This window comes from Pantherophis guttatus, chromosome 18 (genome assembly GCF_059756535.1).
Source record: "Pantherophis guttatus breed Tessera chromosome 18, ASM5975653v1, whole genome shotgun sequence".
In the NCBI taxonomy this organism is placed as follows: domain Eukaryota; kingdom Metazoa; phylum Chordata; class Lepidosauria; order Squamata; family Colubridae; genus Pantherophis; species Pantherophis guttatus.
The window spans coordinates 6,623,775-6,644,104 of NC_142080.1; the positions used below are offsets into that span (position 1 = coordinate 6,623,775).

General features: G+C 46.9%; 1 protein-coding gene and 1 pseudogene across 1 annotated transcript; one reads left to right on the forward strand and one right to left on the reverse strand.

Annotated features, from left to right (window-relative positions):
• The first annotated feature begins 1,936 nt into the window (after nt 1-1,936).
• LOC117657498 (mucosal pentraxin-like) lies at nt 1,937-16,551 on the forward strand. The gene is made up of 2 exons (XM_060694379.2): nt 1,937-2,117; nt 13,753-16,551. Exons 1-2 carry the CDS (start codon nt 2,054-2,056, stop codon nt 14,346-14,348), a joined length of 660 nt encoding a protein of 219 aa, XP_060550362.2. The 5' UTR covers nt 1,937-2,053; the 3' UTR covers nt 14,349-16,551.
• LOC117656471 (C-reactive protein pseudogene) lies at nt 7,349-8,440 on the reverse strand (annotated as a pseudogene).
• Nucleotides 16,552-20,330: the final 3,779 nt, after the last annotated feature.

Consider the following 20,330-nt stretch of genomic DNA (forward strand, 5'->3'; position numbering starts at 1 on the left):
ACGCCCACCAAGCCATGTCACACCCACCAAGCCACACCCACAGAACCAGTAGTAAAAAAAATTTGAAACCTACCACTAGGCCCCACCCACCACCCTGAATGTCGTCATCGGCGATCTGCGCAATCCCGTTGCGAACCGATAGTAAAGGTAAGTAGAACCCACCGCTGAGCCTAACCCCCCTCCCATATAAGAGAAATGAAAACTAGCCCAAATGGCGTTGAGAAGCAATTATTTATCTGTGTTAGATTCCATGTAGTCCTCAAGTTACGACAGTAACAGAGCCTGCCCATTACTGTCATAAGTCGTAATGGTCACAAAATGGATTTGTTCACGTGACCGACCTAATTTCGTGACTCTTTTTTTTTACAAATATTAAGTGAGACCATTGTTCGGCCTGGTTCGATTTTGCCTCAAACCAGAAATAAGTGCCCGGGGTTTTTTTGCGCGAAAATGCGATCAAGTGACCACAGGACGCTGCAAACAGCCCTAAAATGTGATTGTGTGTCACTGAGCAGTCATGCGATTTAGAGTACAATTGTCCGAACGTCCAGATCTGGGATGTAATTCGCCTTCTTCAAGTCGGTCGTAAGTCGAGGGCTAGCCATCTCTTCCACTTCAGGAAGAGTTTTCCGAACTGGAAATCGGAAGGATAAACCGGCAGCCATTTTGTGAAGATTTTTCACCTCCTCGAACTCGGTTCCCTAATTTACAGAGGAAGGAGTTTTTTAAAAATGCTCTTAAGACATTAAAAACACAATCCTTCCAGTGGTTCTAAGAAGGTTTCACACCCATTTGCACTACTCAGGTGACCCTGAGGGTGTAGATCAGGGGTCCTCAAAGTATGGCCTGCAGGCCGGATATAGCCCACCGAAGCCATTAATCTGACCCGCACGGGACCACGAGGCTTCCCCACCCACATCGCCCCACCTACCCGCCGGCCCCCACCTGCCTTCTGATGGCTGAGGCCAAAAACGGGACACGCGGAGACCCCAAGAGGCCAAAAATGGCCCCGTTTTTGGCTTCCCCAGCCTCCAGAGAGAGAGGGAGGGAGGGAGAGGGAGGGAGAGAGACACACACACAAAGAGAAGTCCCTCACCCCACCCCACCCCAGGCAGCCACATCCCTTCCCTAACCTGCTTTTCACCCCCAGGAGCATAATAATAATAATAATAATAATAATAATAATAATAATAATAATAATAATAATAATAATAATAATAATAATAATAATAATAATAATAATAATAATAATTTTATTTCTATACCGCCCTTCTCCCGAAGGACTCAGGGCGGTGTACAGCCAATTTAAAAACACAAGACACAACAATGATTAAAATTTAAAATAATTAAATAGATTTGGCCGGGTTAAAACCCCAAAAATTTAAAATACCCCAATTTAAAATCATAACAGATTAAAGTTTAATTTGTGCGTATTGTTTAACGGACTGCTAAATTGGTCATGCCCACCCAGTCACATGACCACCTAGCTACGCCCACCCAGCAGGTCCAGCCACACACACACACACACACACACACACACACACAGTCTGAGGGACCATGAATTGGCCCCCCTGTTTAAAAAGTTTGAGGACCCCTGGCGTAGATAAACCTCCGAGTGGCCTCAGTGACTCTCAGAGAGAGCACTAACGACCAGAGGACTGCAAAAGCTGATCAATCCTTCCATTCACCCTCCCGTTCAGTCAGAACTGAAGAAGCTTCTCGGATGAGAAAGCGAAACGTCTTCAAGGAAAAACAAGGGAAGTCCAGTCCCAAGGACTTTTGGGACAACCACGGCCTAGATGACCAAGTCATTGAGTTAAAAAAGAGCCTCTTTGGTGACTTCTACACACCCTAAAGCCCACCCCAAATATTTGTGGTTTGGATTCCACCCCAATCGCATTGCAGGATAAATTTAGACCCAGCCCTGGAGGCTACATATTTGCAGAGCTGCTGGTTTTCCAGCTTGCAGACACCTCTGAGCTCAGTTTCTCACGGACCAAATTCCCTCTCCAACCTCTCGCCTGTTTCTTTTTCCCTGGGCAAGGAGAAGAAGATGGCGCCGGGTTGGATCTGCTTGGTCCTCTTTGCCGCTCTCTCGAAAACGTCTCTCCAGGAAAGTGAGTATTGATCAGGAAAGTAGATCGCCAGGCAAGACTTCAAACCGACTGGCAGGGCAAAAGATCCTGGCATGAGAAGATGGGGCTTCTTGACTTGATTTTCTATTTGAGTTTTTGACCTTACATTTTACTTTTTAAGTTTACTTTTTTTTTAAACAACTTACTCTTTACTTCGCATTTTACTTTACGTTGTGTTTTCTTTTCCTTTCCCTCTGTTCTCCATCCAGTTACTTCCTTTCCTTTCCTCTCTCTTAGTCCTTCCTTCCTCCCTCCCATTCTATCTTTCCTTTCTTTCCTTTTCTTTTTCCGTCCTTTTCCTTTCTTTTCCTTTCCTCTTTCTATTAGTCCTTCCTTCCTCCCTTGCTCCAATTCTATCTTTCCTTCCCTTCCCTTCACTCTCTCTTAATCCTCCCTCCCTCCCATTCAACCTTTCCTTTCCTTCCCTTCCCTTCCCTTCCCCTCCCTTCCTTTCCCCTCCCTCTCTTAGTCTTCCCTCCCATTCTATCTTTCCTTTCCTTTCCTTTTTTCTATTTTCCTTTCCTTTCCTTTCCTTTCCTTTCCTTCCTTTCCCTTCCCTTCCCTTCCTTCCCTTCCCTTCCTTCCCTCTCTTAGTCCTCCCTCCCATTCTATCTTTCCTTTCTTTCCTTTCCTTTCCTTTCCTTTCCTTTCCTTTCCTTTCCTTTCCTTTCCTTTCCTTTCTTTCCTTCCTTTCCCTTCCCTTCCCTTCCCTTCCCTTCCTTCCCTCTCTTAGTCCTCCCTCCCATTCTATCTTTCCTTTCTTTCCTTTCCTTTCCTTTCCTTTCCTTCCCTTCCCTTCCCTTCATTATCTCTTAATCCTTCCTCCCTCCCTCCCATTCTATCTTTCTTTTCCTTTCTTTTCCCTTCCTTCCCTCTCTCTGTTAGTCCTTCCTCCCATTCTACCATCCCTTTCCTTTCCTTCCCTCTTAGTCCTCCCTCCCATTCTATTTTTCTTTTCCCTTCCCTTCACTCTCTCTGTTAGTCCTCCCTCCCTCCCATTCTACCTTTCCTTTCCCTTCCCTTCACTCTCTCTTAATCCTCCCTCCCATTCTACCTTTCCTTCCCTTCCCTTCCCTTCCCTTCCCTTCCCTTCTCTTCCCTTCACTCTCTCTCTTAGTTCTTCCTCCTTCCCTCCCATTCTCCCTTTCTTTTCCTCTCTTTTCCTTCCCTTCCCTCTCTCTCTCTCTTAATCTTTCCTCCCTCCCTCCCTTTCTCTCTTTCTCTTTCTCTCTTTTTTCTCTCAAGTCAGCGGATGTCCCTTCGTAAGGGAGCTGTCGGGGGAGGGAAATAGCCCTTAGATGCCACGACATTGCTAATAAAAAAGCATATATTGTCGGAATTACGAGCGCTGTCATGTTTTTTAAGAAACCGTGTCAACGCGTGGTATTATATATGCTTGGAATTTGGAGGCGGTTAACGACGGTAGGTAGGACTGAAAGGCGGCCGGGACATTGCAAATAAGGGGTAAAAATGACATTTCCTTTTAATAGGAGGTTAATGGGAAAGGAAATGATTTATGTGATACAAATTATTTAATTAGTTGGTAGCCGTAAAGGAAGCAAGGGGAAGAGTCAGCTGGTTTGGGCAGATGCTGATAAGGAAATATTTCATTTTTCCACTTGGAACAGGAGGCAGCAGCGACGGCCTAACATCAATTAAAAAAAAGAACGGTCTGTCAAAAAAAATCGTCTGTTTTTCCGACTTCCTTTCTTTGTGTGCGTTGCGAAGGGCAAGGGGGCAAATCTGATTGTTTTTCATGTACGGCGTCCGAGGAAGAGTTGAGTACCCAGGATTTGGGGCGAGCTCACCCCACCCACCCCCAAATAATTGGTCCTTGACTAGGGAAAGTCAAGGAGGATCCCGGCAAGATTCTGCAGAGAAGGTTCTCGTGCTTGCTCTCTACCTGATTTTTTTTAATTATTTCTCAGAAATCATCTATTCCAGCACATTAGATAGTCACAGAGGGAGCTGCGCCTGCTTCTCCAGCCCTATCATTCCTTCTTCCCTCTTTCTCACTCACTCCTTCCTTCCTTTCCATTCTCTCTTCCACTCCCTTCCACTCTTCCTTCCTTCCTCCCTACCTCTCCTTCCCTCCCTCCTTCTCCTCTCTTTCTTTCCTTCCTCCTTTCCTCTCCCTCCCACTTTCTCCTTTCTTTTCTTACATCCTTCTTTCCTTTCTTCCTTCCTTCCTCCCTCCCTTTGCCTCCCTCTTTCTTCTTTCTTTCCTTACTTTCTTCTTCCTTTCCTTTCCTTACTTCCTTCTTTCCTTTCTTTCTTCCTTCTTTCCTTCCTTCCTCCCTCTTTCCCTCCCTCCTTCTCCTCTCTTTCCTTCCTTCCTTCCTTCCTCCCTCCCACTTTCTCCTTTCTTTCCTTACATTCTTCCTTCCTTCCTCTCTCTCACTTCCTCCTCCTCCTTTTTTCCTTCCTTCCTGCCTTCCTGCCTTCCTGCCTTCCTTTCTTCCTCTCTCCCTCTCCTTCCTTCCTTCCCTCCCTCCTTCTCCTCTCTTTCCTTCCTTCCTCCCTCTCCCTCTCCCTCCCACTTTCTCCTTTCTTTCCTTACATTCTTCCTTCTTTCCTTCCTCTCTCTCCCTCCCTCCCTCCCTCCTCCTCCTTTTTTTCCTTCCTTCCTTCCTCCCTGCCTCTCCCTCACACACAAGGACTTAAGTGGCAATATTGTGAGGGTCCTTAGCAGTGGTGAAATCCAACTATTTTTACTACCAGTTCTGTGGGCGTGGTGTTGCTTGGTGGGAATGGCAGGGGAAGAATACTGCAAAATCTCCATTCCCTCCCCACTCCTGGGGGAAGGATATTGCAAAATGGAGATTTTGCAGCATCCTTTCCCTGGAGTGGGGTGTTTTAATCTCCAGGTCTTTAAAATCATCCTGGTTGCTCTTCTCTGCACTTTTTTCCAAAATCTCAACCAGGGGTGAAATCCAGCAGGTTCTGACAGGTTCTGGAGAACTGGTAGCGGAAATTTTGAGCAGTTCGGAGAACCAGCAAATACCACCTCTGGCTGGTCCCAGAGTGGGGTGGGAATGGAGATTTTGCAGTATCTTTCCCTTGGAGTCGGGTGGGAATGGAGATTTTGCAGTATCCTTCCCCTGGAGTCGGGTGGGAATGGAGATTTTGCAGTATCCTTCCCTTGGAGTCGGGTGGGAATGGAGATTTTGCAGTATCCTTCCCTTGCAGTCAGGTGGGAATGGAGATTTTGCAGTATCCTTCTCCTGCCATGCCCACCAAGCCACAGAACCAGTAGTAAAAAAATTTGGATTTCACTACTGGTGTCAACATCTTTTCTGTAACGGGTGGGGGGGGGGCAAAAACCGGATGCAAATATTCCAGATGTGGCCCTTACTTAAGGCCCTTTATGAATCCTTCACATGATTTTTTTTTATTATTTATTATTTATTTATTTTTATATGCCGCCCTTCTCCGGAGACTCAGGGCGGCTTACAGTGCGTTAAGCAATAGCCTTCATACTTTTTGTATATTTTATACAAAGTCAGCTTATTGCCCCCACAAACCGGGTCCTCATTTTACCCACCTTAGAAAGGATGGAAGGCTGAGTCGACCTTGAGCCTAGAATCTAGAATCAACATGATGTTGATTCTATGCCTCTGTTTAGACAACCTACCCGTTGTGTTTGCGGCTTTTAACCGCAAGTCCGAAAGCTCTCCTGGGGGGGGGGAGAGGAGGGCAAAAGGGCTCCCCCACCCTGCCAACGGATGGGAGCAGGGGGGAAGAAAGAGAGTGATTCGCACTCGCTGCTTTTCGCTGGAGGGGTGGGGTGGGGGTAATTGCAGCAGGAATTGGTGAGACTGGCATGTAGGCCGATATAATTAGCTTGATCTGGATGCTTTGCAAAGGTACATAAATCCCGTACCTGCTAATGCATGCACAACATGGTAGTAGGATGTTATTCCAACGTATAATTTATGGAGCTGTGAGATTTGGCAAGGACCGACAGAAGGGGAGGGAAGGAAGGGAAGGGGGCCTGTGAAGGCAGCGGGAGATCCTCAGGGATGAATGGCTAACATCTGTGCCATCACTGGGAACATTCCCATCATTCTCTTATCCTGCATATTAATATATTGTATAATAGTAGTATATTGTATATCCTACTATATTAGGACACTTTTATTCTACGTTCTATGTTCTCTTATTCCCATTAGCCAAAAGGGTAGCTTCTGATTATCTTTCTTTCTTTCTTTCTTTCTTTCTTTCTTTCTTTCTTTCTTTCTTTCTTTCTCTTTCTTCTTTCTTTCTTTCCTTCCGTCCTTCCTTTCTTTTGACTGTCTTTTCCTTTTTTTTCTTTCTTTTTCTGTCTGTCTTCCTTCTTCCCCTTCCTTCTTTCCTTCCTTCCAGCCGTCCATTCTCCCTCCCACCTTCTTTCCTCCTTCCCTCCCATCTTACTTACTTCCTTCCTTCCTTCCTTCTTCCCCTTCTATCTTCCTTCCTCCCTCCCATCTTCCTTCCTTCTTTTCTTCCTTCCTCCCTCCATTCTTCCTTCCGTTCCATCCTCCATCCCATCTTCCTTTCTTCCTCCCCCTCCCATCTTCATCCTTCCCTCCCTCTCATTTTTCTCCCTTCCTTCCATCCTCCTCCCTCCCTCCCATTTTCCTTCCTTCCTTCCTCCCCTTCCTCCTTCCTATCTTCCTTTCTTCCTCCCATCTTCCTTCCCTTCCTTCCTTCCTTCCTTCTGTCACTCCATCCCATCTTCCTTTCTTCCTCCCCCTCCCATCTTCATCCCTCCCACCCACCCACTCACCCACCCACCCATCTTCCTCCCTTCCTTTTTCCGTCACTCCATCCCATCTTCCTTTCTTCCTCCCCCATCTTCATCTTTCCGTCCCTCTCATCTTCCTCCCTTCCTTCCATCCTTCTCCCTCCCTCCCATCTTCCTTCCTTCCTTCCTCCCCTTCCTCCTTCCTATCTTCCTTCCTTCCTCCCATCTTCCTTCCTTCTTTTCTTCCTCCCTCCCTCCCATCTTCCTTCCTTCCTTCCATTACTCCATCCCATCTTCCTTCCTCCCTCCCTCCCTCCCTCTCATCTTCCTCCTTTCCTTCCTCCCTCCTCCCTCCCTGCCTCCCATCTCCCTTCCTTCCTTCCTCCCCTCCTCCTCCTCCTTCTTCTCTCTCTCTCTCTCTCTATCTGTCTCTCTCTCTCACACACACACGCAAAGAAACTCACACACATCTGCACTTCCAAAACACAACCAAAATGTTCTCTAGACAAATTAAGCAAACCAGCAGCTTTTATGTACGGGGCAAGGTTTTTCTGTGGGAGAAAGTTGGTGTCTTCCATAACTAGAAAAGTTGGCGATCGCTGTCCTTCTTCTTGACTGAATCAAGAGTCAAGGTGGGGACCAAACTTTTGGGCATCGACTAACTTTTCACGCCTGTTTGGGAATCCAAGCCTTCTCACTTCAGCAGGCACAGATGTTGGAAGGTGCCACGATCACGTCTCCATGGGTTTCGTAATACAGCTCTCGCCAATCGATGAGCGGATGGGGCACCACTCGGTTGTGCCAAACTCGGCAAATTTCATCCGGTTGCAAGACCCGGTTCCAGAAGTAGACATCTTCGATCTCTCCCACAAAGCACTGGCTGGCATCAAACTGGCCACCAAAGGAGTCTTGTTCCTGGCCCAGGACGATGGAGGCGTTGCCTTGGACAACGAGATTTTTCATGATGATTTTTCGAGGTAAGGGTTGTCCGTTCCACCACAAACTTGCCAATCCAGTCTTGGACTCCCAGGTGAAACAGAGATGCTCCTTGCAGCTAGACGAGGCGGGTGTTTTGGAGATGTCAAAGTTGATGATCCCTTGTTTCATGAAGACACTCAAGATGTTCTGCTTGCTGGTGTGGAGCAAGAATTCGTTGTCGTCGTCCTTGGTGGCGTAAGAGAAGAGGACAAACGGACGCACCACCTCCGTCTGGAACCTCTCGCACACCGTGAAACTGGTCAGAGGCTTCTGGAGGTCCATCATCAACTTCACGAAGACCATGTTTGAAGCCAACGGGAACACAAAGGCTTTTCCTTCAAGATCTGGGACGAAATCAATAGAGGAACCATGAATGGTCCTGTCTTCTCTGTAGGGAACATGTCCTAAGTATGCATTCGGCTTCCCTCATTGACAAGTCTACACCCAACCAACATTGAGGTGCTACAAAGCTTTCTGAGCAGAAATATCTCCCGGATCTTCTCATTTTCTGATATGTCAATATCAAGACGGCTCAACTTTCCCTTAAATAGACATTGATCTTTCTCCCAGAATGCCCTGGGGGAAAGGAACCCTATTTTTGTGAAAGATGTCCCTTCTCTTTGATGCAAAACAGAAAGCAAAAGAAAATGATGGATGTTACCATCACTGTTCTCCAAGACTGGATACATTTTTGAGGGTGTTTCTATGATAGGAGATGCTCACTTTTTGCAATTTTCAGTTCGTATCAGGCATCAGATCAAGAATGGAATAATAAGAACGATGATGATTATGACAACAAAACCTAAGTAGGAGATGGAGGAGGAGGAGGAGGAGGAGGATGAAGAGGAGGAGGAGGAGGAGGAGGAAGGAGGAGGAGGAGAGGGAGAAGGGAGAAGGAAGAAGAAGAAGAAGAAAGAAAGAAAGAAAGAAAGAAAGAAAGAAAGAAAGAAAGAAAGAAAGAAAGAAAGAAAGAAAGAAAGAAAGAAAGAAGGAAGGAAGGAAGGAAGGAAGATGGGATGGAGTGATGGAAGGAAGGAAGGAAGGAAGATGAGAGGGAGGAAGGAAGGGAAGGAAGATGGAGGAAGGAAGGAAGATAGGAAGGAGGAAGGGGAGGAAGGAAGGAAGGAAGATGGGAGGGAGGGAGGAGGAAGGAAGGGAGGGAGGAAGATGAGAGGGAGGGAAAGGATGAAGATGGGGAGGAAGAAAGGAAGATGGGATGGAGTGACGGAAAAAGGAAGGGAGGAAGGGAGGAAGATGGGAGAAGAAAGAAGGAGAAGGACAAACCTTCTTGGAACTGTGAAAGGACTGCGTCCCACGCATTTGGACTATTCGGGTAACCCTCAGGGCACAGATAAACCTCCAAATGGCCTCAACAATTCTCAGAGAGAGCGCTAACGACCAGAGGACTGCAAGGAACATACATCCGTCCATTCTCCACTATTCACTCAGAACTGAAGAAGCTTCTCGGATGAGAAGCGAAACCTGTTCCAGGAAAAACCAAGGAAGTCCAGCTGCCTCTTGAAAAAGAGGGACAACCCTGACCTGGATGATGGAGAACCTCCAAAAACATTCGTGCCGAATACTCACTTTCCTGGGAGAGCGTGCCCAGCAGGTCCGAGAGAAGGAGAAGGAAGGAGAAGAAGCTCTTCATGTCGATGGACACTACCAGGAGGACTAAGAAGAGCCGATCAAATCCAGCTGGAGCCAAGCCTGCTTTGCAGAGTTCAGCCTCCGACCTCCTAGACTTTTATCCTGACGTTAAAGGGGTTGGGTCTAAATTCCCTGCCAGTCCAGATAAAGGAGGTATTTGGTATTTTCCCTTATGCCCAGGTGTCTTTTCCCACCCCCTTTCTGACCTCCAGCTGATCTCTCTCTCTCTCCTTCTCCGTTTCCCTCCCCCCCTCTCTCTGTGTGTATCTCTCTGTGTGTCTCTCTCTGTGTGTCTTTCTCTATCTCTTTCTGTCTCTCTGTCTCTCTGTCTCTGTCTCTCTCTGTGTGCGTCTCTCTCTGTGTCTCTCTCTCTCTTTCCCTGTCTCTCTCTCCCTCCCTTCCTCTCTCCCCCTCTCTCTCTGTCTCTCTATCTCTCTCTCCCTTTCTCCCCCTCTCTGTCTCTCTCTCTGTGTCTCTCTCTCTCTCGTGTCTCTCTCTCCCTCCTTCCCTCTCCCTCTCTCTCTCTCTCTGTCTCTCTCTCTCTGTGTGTCTCTCTATCTTTCTGTCTCTCTGTCTCTCTGTCTCTGTCTCTCTCTGTGTGCGTCTCTCTCTGTGTCACTCTCTCTCTTTCCCTGTCTCTCCCTCCCTCCCTCTCTCTCCCCCTCTCTCTCTGTCTCTCTATCTCTCTCTCCCTTTCTCCCCCTCTCTGTCTCTCTCTCTGTGTCTCTCTCTCTCTCGTGTCTCTCTCTCTCTCTGTGTCTCTCTATCTCTTTCTGTCTCTCTGTCTCTCTGTCTCTGTCTCTCTCTGTGTGCGTCTCTCTCTGTGTCTCTCTCTCTCTTTCCCTGTCTCTCCCTCCCTCCCCCTCTCTCCCCCTCTCTCTCTGTCTCTCTATCTCTCTCTCCCTTTCTCCCCCTCTCTGTCTCTCTCTCTCTCTGTCTCTCTCTCTCTCTCTCGTGTCTCTCTCTCCCTCCTTCCCTCTCCCTCTCTCTCTCTCTGTCTCTCTCTCTCTCTGTGTCTCTCTATCTCTTTCTGTCTCTCTGTCTCTCTGTCTCTGTCTCTCTCTGTGTGCGTCTCTCTCTGTGTCTCTCTCTCTCTCTTTCCCTGTCTCTCCCTCCCTCTCTCTCTCCCTCTCTCTCTCTGTCTCTCTCTGTGTGTCTCTCTGTCTCTCCCGCCCTCCCTCTCTTTCCCTGTCTCTCTCTCTCCCTCCCTCCCTCTCTCCCTCTTTCTCTCTCCCTCTCTCTCTCTGTCTCTCTCTCTCTCCCTCCCTCCCTCTCTGTCTGTCTCTCTCTTTCCCTGTCTCTCTCTCCCTCCCTCCCTCTCTCCCTCTTTCTCTTTCCCTCTCCCACTCTCTCCCCCCCCCCTCTCTCTGCAAAGCCCAAAGTTTGCTGAGCAGAACAGGGTCAGAAGTCTCTTTTATGATTTGCAAGAGAGCTGGGACTGACAGGTGCTTAATTGCTTCTATCGTGGCTCGGAGAAGGATTGGGGGGGGGATAGGATGGCCGTCTTCCAATATTTGAGGGGCTGCCCCAAAGACGAGGGAGGTCAACCTATTCTCCAAAGCCCCTGAGGGCAGGACAAGAAGCCACGGAGGGAAGCTAATCAACTAAGAATTAAGGATAAATTCTTATTCATGAAGAATTAATAAATTAAGAATTCTTAATAACACCGAGGACAATTATTCAGTGTAAAGGTTTGCCTCCAGAAGTCGTGGGTGCTCGACACTGGAGGTTTTTCAAGAAGAGAAGGGACAACCATTTGTCCAGAATGATACAGAGTCTCCTGCTTGAGCGAGGGGTTGGACTAGAAGACCTCTAAGGTCCCTCCGACCCCTGTTATTCTCTATTCTCTGCTCTCTCTGTGGATCACCAAGTTGCCAGGTATCGAACAAACCAAGAGCACAAAGGAAAGAAGAAAAGAAAAGAAAGGCTATTGCTTAACGCATTGTAAGCCGCCCTGAGTCTCCGGAGAAGGGCGGCATATAAATCAATTTTTTTTTTAAAAAAAATGCCCTGAATGATTGGTCTAATGCCAGGGCTGACGATTGGCACACAGAGTTCCAGCCAGCTGGCAATCTTTAGGTGGCCAAGGACAGAATGACCAGTGAAAAGGGAAGGTCACTATTTTTGGCCTTGCTGGGTGTGTTGCAAGAACCCATGAATGAACGCTGCCAGAGGGCAGCTCTTCAGACACGGGGTATGGTCAACAAAGATGGCCGCCACCATGGCAAAGTAACGGAAGCTCCATCCTCTCGTGGCGTCCATCTTGGGTTTTCTTTTTTTTAGGCCGCCACACCCCACAGACACCCCTCTGCAGTCCTCAACTTACAACCATTCCTTTTTTTTTTTTTTTTAATTTGATTTATATGCCGCCCTTCTCCGGAGACTCAGGGCGGCTTACAATGCGTTAAGCAATAGCCTTCATTCTTTTGTATATTTTATACAAAGTCAGCTTATTGCCCCCACAATCTGGGTCCTCAATTTACCTACCTTACAAAGGATGGAAGGCTGAGTCAACCTTGAGCCTTGGAGAGATTCGAACTATTGTGCAGAAATGAATAGATTAACTATGGTGATAAAGGAAAGAGAAGATGCAGACTATTTTAAGATATGGAATAAATTTTACTATTGGTTAGGAAAGAGATACCAATAAGTTTTTAAAAGAGATTTTTTTTAAAAAAAAATGGGTTGTAATTAGAATAAATATACTGCTCAAAAAAATAAAGGGAACGCAAGCAGAAGACATCCGAGATCTGAATGAATGAAATAGCCTGATTAAATACTTTGTTCGTTACATACAGTAGTTTATACACTGCTCAAACAACTAAAGGGAACACAAAACTACCGTATGTAACGAACAAAGTATTTAATCAGGCTATTTCATTCATTCAGATCTCGGATGTCTTCTGCTTGTCTTCCCTTTATTTTTTTGAGCAGTCTATATTAGGGGAAAATCTTTGTAATGGATTTGGTGAGATTGAAGACAGAAGAGGAGAGAAGAAACTTTGGAAGATAACACCGAAATGTCACAATGGAAGAAATGAATGATGTACTAAATGTTTGTTTGTCTTAAAAAATAAAATTAAAAAAAAAAAACAACTTACAACCATTCATTTAGCAACCTTTTGAAGTCACAATGACACTGGGAAAAGGGACTTATGATTGGTCCAGGGGTGAAATCCAGCAGGTTCTGACAGGTTCTGCAGAACCGGTAGCGGAAATTTTGAGTAGTTCGGAGAACCCGCAAATACCACCTCTGGCTGGCCCCAGGAGTGGGGAGGGAATGGGGATTTTGCAGTATCCTTCCCCTGGAGTGGGGAGGGAATGGGGATTTTGCAGTATCCTTCCCCTGCCACGCCCACCAAGCCACGCCCACAGAACCAGTAGTAAAAAAAAAATTGAATTTCACCACTGGACTGGTAATCCTCACACTTATAACGATCGCAGCATCCCCACGGTCTTTTAATGACCCCATAATCCCTTGCACCGGGGTGGAGTTGGGGCAACTGAATGGAGCTGAGTGTTTTACTGGCCGGATGCTCTTCCTGTTGCCAATACGGAGTTTTGTTCAGCAGAGAAATTCTCATCGAGCCCAAGAGAGAGAAATATCTTCCGCTACCTAGGATCGAACTCACAGCCTCCTGATTGTGAGGCGAGAGCTCTAGGCCACAGCACCACTCACCCCATCCCCATGGTCACATGGTTAAAATTCAGGCACTTGGCAACTGTCCTGTATTTATGACGGTTGCGGCATCCTGAGGTCAAGCGATTGTCATTTGCAGTCTTCTGACAAACAAAGTCAATGGGGGGAGGGGGAAGCCAGGTTAACTTAACAACCATGTGACTAACTTAACAACGGCAGTGACCCCCTTAACAACGATGTCAAGAAAGGTCGTAAAACGCCTCGCTTGTGGTTGGTTGTATGTCGAGAACTACCCGTAGCTAAACTGCTAATAGATTTAATAGTAGTAGTAGTTTATTTAGCGCCTGGCACTGCAAAGAGATGTGCCAACAAAGGGATAAAATAAAGAGTGCCATTCTCTCAACTTGAATTTCCTTCCTTCCTCCCTCTCCCTCTCTTTTTCTTCTTTCCTTCCTTCCTTCCTTCCTTCCTTCCTTCCTTCCTTCCTTCCTTCCTTCCTTCCTTCCGTCCTTCCTTCCTTCCTTCCTTCCTTCTTGAGTTTTCCAAAGAAACAGTGTGATGGAAGTGCACTAAAATACAACCCCAATCAATCTGCCTTCTCTCTTTCTCTCTCGTTCTCCCAGATCTGGAGGGCTACTCCTTCGTTTTCTCCCACAAAGGCTACGTCACCTTGGAGGTGGAGCAACCTCAAGACCTTCTCCAGAACATCACCATCTGCCTCTGTTCTTTCTCCGACTCACCATCCAAACAAGCCCTCTTCTCCTATGCCACCAAAGACCAAGACAAGGAAATCTTGATCTATAAGGTTCATAACCCAGCGGATGGCTTTTGGTGGTACACAGTCTACATCGGCGGTGTGCCTCAGCGCTTCCGGGTCCCCGATTCCTACCAAGATTGGCAGGAGATCTGCATCCAATGGGCATCAGAGTCAGGAATCCTCTCCTTGGAGGTCAATGGAAAAATGTTGGCCAGGAAGGTAGTACGTCAAGGTTACTTCATCAAACCCCACGCTTTGGTCCAGCTTGGGCGAGCCCACCATGAGGACGTTTTCTTCCATGGAGAGATCCAGAAAGTGAATATGTGGAACTCTACTGGCAATGTCCGCTCTACAATGTACACGCCAGCCATGATCGGTTGGTCCAACCTGAACTATGAAACTCAAGGCAACGTGGCTCTGTATTACCTTTACAGCCCATATAATACCTGTCAGATGTACTAAATCTCCATCTCATATCTTACTCCGGTCATCTTTGGTCCTTCAAAATCCATCGAGCTCACCATTGAAAACCCAGGACATTCAGATCATATTTGATCATCACACCCAGAATTTGGATCTCTGCCCATTTCCATTGGATCAGTTGAATCAGTTCAGACCTTCAAGACAAGGTGATTTTCCAAATTTGTTGGAGGTGGAAACAGAAAGTAGTTTGACTTGAAGACCTCCGACCTGATCCCTCAACTGGACCTTCTGAATTTTGATTTTTTTCAGAAATTCAGTGGCTGGAGCTTTGAGTCAAATGGCCAAATTGAAAGTTTCCCTTGCTTTTTGGAGCCTGTTGCCCCTCACATTTAGGGTTCAGCCATTGTGTCACTCATGGTGCTCTTTAAGTAGATGTTGACCTATCTAGGTAACATCATAGTGCTAGAAGGCATGGGGTTTGCAGAGAGGAGAAGGAGAAGGAGAAGGAGAAGGAGAAGGAGAAGGAGAAGGAGAAGGAGAAGGAGAAAGAAGGAGAAAGAAGGAGAAGGAGACGGAGACGGAGAAGGAGAAGGAGAAGGAGAAGGAGAAGGAGAAGGAGAAGGAGAAGGAGAAGGAGAAGGAGAAGGAGAAGGAGGAGAACCTAGTTGGGTCATGAAATGTCTGCAAGAGAACAATCAAGTTCAGAGAGCACCAAGGACTCTGTCAGGGTTCTGACGTGCCCTAATTAAATCATGAGCTTCGAGCCAAGCTTCAAAAGAAATCCTGTTATTTATTAGGAGCTTCATGTCGGCACCTTCCCAAGTGAAGCCAGCTCTGACCCTACGTAATTTATGCCCCAATTATGACCCTGTTTCCCTCCCTCCCCTCAGGGCGTGTCATCAATCACATTCCAACGGAGCAATTTCCCGGGTTGTAGAGATCACTCCCCTCGGCTGCTGTAGGTAACCCTGGGAGACAGCCTTGAGAGAGATAAGCATGGAATGCGCATCTGTCTTTGGCTGCCATTCCGTTTCACCGGTTTCCCATCCCCTCTGGCCTATTGCAACTCGAGAGCAGGCCAGAGATGCTTTGCGAGTTGACAGACTCCTTATCTCAACTATAAGTTACAAGTATGCTCTTCTATCTGAATCTTGTCCCTTCTTCCTCACTCCCCCATCATCTCCTGTGTTTTTATAGGCATGGACCACGTGGTTAGTACTCCTGGTAGTAAGCATTAAATGAGCATATTACGTGCTGCAGTTAAAACCAATATAGACATAGCGTTAAAAACAGCAGTAAAATTATAACGTACTAATCAATTATAACATCACGATATAAAATAAGGCACCTCTAGATTAAGAGGCTCGTAATATATCACGCTATCATTATTGATACATTAATACTTTTTTTTGGGAAGTTTTTGAAGCAATATAATCCCTTTAGCTTTGCGCAAGAATAATTGTGGATAAGTCAACCTCAAAAAAATCAAAAGTCAGGTGAGAAAAGACAGCGAAATCTTCAAATATCCAGGAACAAGACTTTTTCCCCCCAAATGCATAAACCAGTAGTGAAATTCAAATTTTTTTACTACCGGTTCTGTGGGCATGGCTTGGTGGGCGTGGCTTGGTGGGCGTGGCAGGGGAAGGATACTGCAAAATCTCCATTTCCACCCCACTCCAGGAGAAGGATATTGCAAAATCCCCATTCCCTCCCCACTCCAGGGGAAGGATACTGCAAAATCCCCATTCCCTCCCTACTCCATGGGAACGATATTGCAAAATCTCCATTCCCAGCCCACTCTGTGGCCAGCCAGAGATGGTATTTGCCGGTTCTCCGAACTACTCAGAACTTCCGCTACCGGTTCTCCAGAACCTGTCAGAACCTGCTGGATTTCACCCCTGGCGTACACCAAGAGGTACAGTGCTCAATTTATGACCGTAATTGAGTCCCGCAAGTAGAGTTCTAAGTCATGACGGTCGTAAATCAGATCATCACGTGACCAGTCCTAATTTTATTAACTTTTTTGCAGGAAATTGTTAAGCAAACACAGCGGTCATAATAAAGGAAACAGGATGGTCATTAAGTGAACTCTGTGGTTCTTAAGCAAAGCCATTGTTCACCATGAAGTGTTTTTTGTTTGTTTGTTTGTTTGTTTGTTTTGCAAGAAATTGGAAGTAAATGCTGATTTCTATCAAAAAACATTGGCAGCCTTTAATAAATTCATCCGTGTATATAACATCTTCATCCGGTCTTGTGGTTTTTTGGTCTGGAATTTCAGGGAGCCAACTTGCAATCCCAAAAATTTGTGCAGCCACCAAATTGGGTGTATATTTTATGGAACTAAGGGTATAGTTGTGAGTGCTGCTATTCAGGAAAAGGAGGAGGGGAGGAGGGGAGGGAGGGAGGGAGGGAAGAGAGAATGAGAAGGAGGGAGGAAGAGAGAGGGAGGGAGGGAAGGATGAAGGAAGGAAAGTAGAGAAGAGCGAAGAAGGAAAAAAAGAAGGAAAGTAGAAAAGAAGGCAGTGAGTTGGCAAGAAGGAGAAGTAGAGAAAGAAGGGGAGGAGGAGGAGGTGAAATGGAAAGAAGAGAGAATGAGAAGGAGGGAGAAAGACAGAGGGATGAAGGAAAGAAAGTGGAAAAGAGAGAGGGAGGAAGAAGGAGAAGTAGAGAAAGAAGGGGAGCGGGAGGGAGAGAAGAGTGAAGGAGGGAGGAAGACAGAGGGAGGGAGGGATGAAGGAAAGAAAGTGCAAAGAGGGAAAAAGGAATGAAAAAAGGAAAGTAGAAAAGAAGGCAGTGAGTTGGCGAGAAGGAGAAGGAGAGAAAGAAGGAAAGTAGAAAAGAAGGCAGTGAGTTAGTGAGAAGGAGAAGTAGAGAAAGAAGGGGAGGAGGGAGAAGGAGGAGGGGAGAGAAGAGAGTAGGAGAAGGAGGGAGGAAGATGAAGGGAGGGATGAAGGAAGGAAAGTAGAAACGAGGGAGGGAGGAAAGAAAGAATGTAGAAAAGAAGGCAGCGAGTTGGCAAGAAGGAGAAGTAGAGAAAAAAGGGGGAGGAAGAGGGGAGCGTAGAAGAAGGAGGCAGGTAGATGGAGGGAGGGATGAAGGAAGGAAAGTAGAAAAGAAGGCAGTGAGTTAGTGAGAAGGAGAAGTAGAGAAAGAAGGGGAGGAGGGAGAAGGAGGAGGGGAGAGAAGAGAGTAGGAGAAGGAGGGAGGAAGATGAAGGGAGGGATGAAGGAAGGAAAGTAGAAACGAGGGAGGGAGGAAAGAAAGAATGTAGAAAAGAAGGCAGCGAGTTGGCAAGAAGGAGAAGTAGAGAAAAAAGGGGGAGGAAGAGTGGAGAGTAGAAGAAGGAGGCAGGTAGATGGAGGGAGGGATGAAGGAAGGAAAGTAGAAAAGAAGGCAGCGAGTTGGTAAGAAGGAGAAGTAGAGAAAGAAAGGGAGGAGGAGGAGGGGAGAGGGAAAGAAGAGAGAATGAGAAGGAGGGAGAAAGACAGAGGGAGGGAAGAAGGAAGAAGGAAAGTAGAAAAGAAGGCACTGAGCTGGCAAGAAGGAGAAGTAAAGAAGGAGAAGGAGAAGGAGAAGGAGAAGGAGAAGGAGAAGGAGAAGGAGAAGGAGAAGGAGAAAGAAAGAGAAGCCAATTCTCCCCAAATTCAACCCTCAGATATGCAGTGTGTGATTTGCGTAGCGTTGAGGTCACCAAGGGGCCCCTGCTATTGTCCAGCATGAACTCCTACGATCTTCGCTGAAGGTCCGCGGCCTCCCTGTTTCCAAACCGTCTCTACTAAGTCCCAGGAGAAGCTCATCCTGAGATCCTTTCTCAGAAGACGAGCCATATCCTTCAACCTCTGGAGAACCTTAGACGATATCTGATGGAGAACTGGAGTCCGTCTTGACGTCGGACATTCCAGTGGCCCTTGGGAGTTTGAAACCGATCCAGGCCAACCACCAGGATCTCTAACACAAGGCCCAATTCGCCTAAATTTTGAAAAACTTCATTCATTCTCTTGGGGTTGTTGTTTCCCCCCCCCCCCGGAGTCCTATCAGATGACTCCGATGTTATTGATATTCTGTCAGCTTGGCCTTTGATACTCTAAGTCACACCGAACCAACAGAAGAGACATCACAGTACGTTCGGTGCAACAAGATACAACAAGTGCTGAAAACAAACGAGGAAAGGTCCACCTTGATCGACGCAGAGGAGGTTGGGAATTCGGGGTTTCCAATGCTTTGGGCCTCCCATTTCACTTTGTACGTCAACCGTTTTGTGAACGGAACGGTGTTCCGTTTTGGTCGCCACGATGTAAAGAAAAAGATGTGGAGACTCCAGAAAGAGTGCAGAGAAGAGCAACAAAGAGGATTAAGGGAACCGGAGGCTAAAACATTCGACGAACGGTTGCAGGAACTGGGTATGTCTAGTTCGGGTGTCAGCAACCTGCGGCTCCGGAGCCGCATGTGGCTCTTTGGGCCCTCTGCTGTGGCTCCCTGTCGGGTGATCCCACCACTAGATGGCCCCGCCCCTCGCCCTCCCCTCCCAGTCACTCCTCGCCTGGCCTGAGAAGGTAAGTGTGACGGCGGGAGATGGAGAAACGGTCGGGGCAGAGACAGAGAGATACAGAGAGAGAAAGACATAGAGAGATACAGAAAGGGGAGGAGAGACAAGGAGAGAGGGGGGAGAGAGAGAGAGAGAGAGAGAGAGAGATGTCAAAAGGGTTTTGTGGTTCCTGGTGTTTTTTAACAAGCAGTTCTCTGCCCTAATGATTGACTGGGTAGGCGTGGCTACGGGGAGTGTCATGTGACTGGTGGAAGTGAGTGACATCGAGTTGGCCACGCCCACCCAGGTTTTGTGGCTCCCGCTGTTTTCTTTTCGGTGGGAAATCCCACTCTTGGCTGGCGCCGCCCGCCCCGCCCCGGCCTCCCCTCCCACAAGTCCCCACGCAGCCCGTTTTGGATGCAGGTAAGTGCAGGATAAACACAGAGGCTCAGGGAGGGCGAAAAATGGGCCCCTCGGAAGTTCAGGAAGGCTGAAAACGGGCCTGTTTCTGTCCTCCAGAGGGCCTCCGGAGCAGGCGTGGGTTCTAAAAAATTTTTACTACTGGTTTTGTGGGTGTGGCTTATTTTGTGGGTGTGGCTTGGTGGGGGTTAATGTGACTGGGTGGGTGTGGCCAACTTTTTTTTTTTTTTACAGTTTTAAAAAGTAAAAGAGTCCCTTGGGAGTTGGGCGGCATAGAAATGCGACAAAATAAATAAGATAAAATGAATAAAATTTAAGAGGTTGTAGAAAAAAATGCTTTTAAAAGCCTCTGACGATCCCAGCTGAGCCGCACAATCATCAGAGGCTTTTTTTTTTTTTACCTTTAAAAGCAATTTTTCGGCCGAAGAGGTTGTAGAAAAAATGCTTTTAAAAATATTTTTAAAAAGCCTTTGATGAAGTGGGTGGGGTAAGTGAGTGGCGACAGGGCCGGGGACCTGTTCGGGGGCATGGCAAGCCAATGTTATTACCAATTCTTCAAACTACTACAAATTTTTACTACTGGTTCTTGCGAACCAGTGCAAACCGGGAACAACCGACCACTGCTCCGGAGCCTGGAAAGGCCATTTTCGTCCTCCCGGAGGCTCAAGAAAAGCCACCGGAACCCAGGGAGGGCAAAAATCGAGTGTTTTTGCTGCCCGAGGAAGAAAATGCATGATACCGCGGTCAGAAAAAAATTTGCCCAGGAGCAAAAAAAATTTTTTTTGACTCAAATGTAATAACGGATGCTAGGATGTGATTCGGGGTGGAATTCCATGCTTAAAAATGTTATTATTAGCCGTTTTTAAAAATCGAGTGTTTTTGCTGCCCGAGGAAGAAAACGCGTGATGCCGCGGTCAGAAAAAAATTTGCCCAGGAGCAAAAAAAATTTTTTTGACTCAAATGTAATAACGAATGCTAGGATGTGATTCGGGGTGGAATTCCATGCTTAAAAATGTTATTATTAGCTGTTTTTAAAAATCGAGTGTTTTTGCTGCCAGAGGAAGAAAACGCGTGAT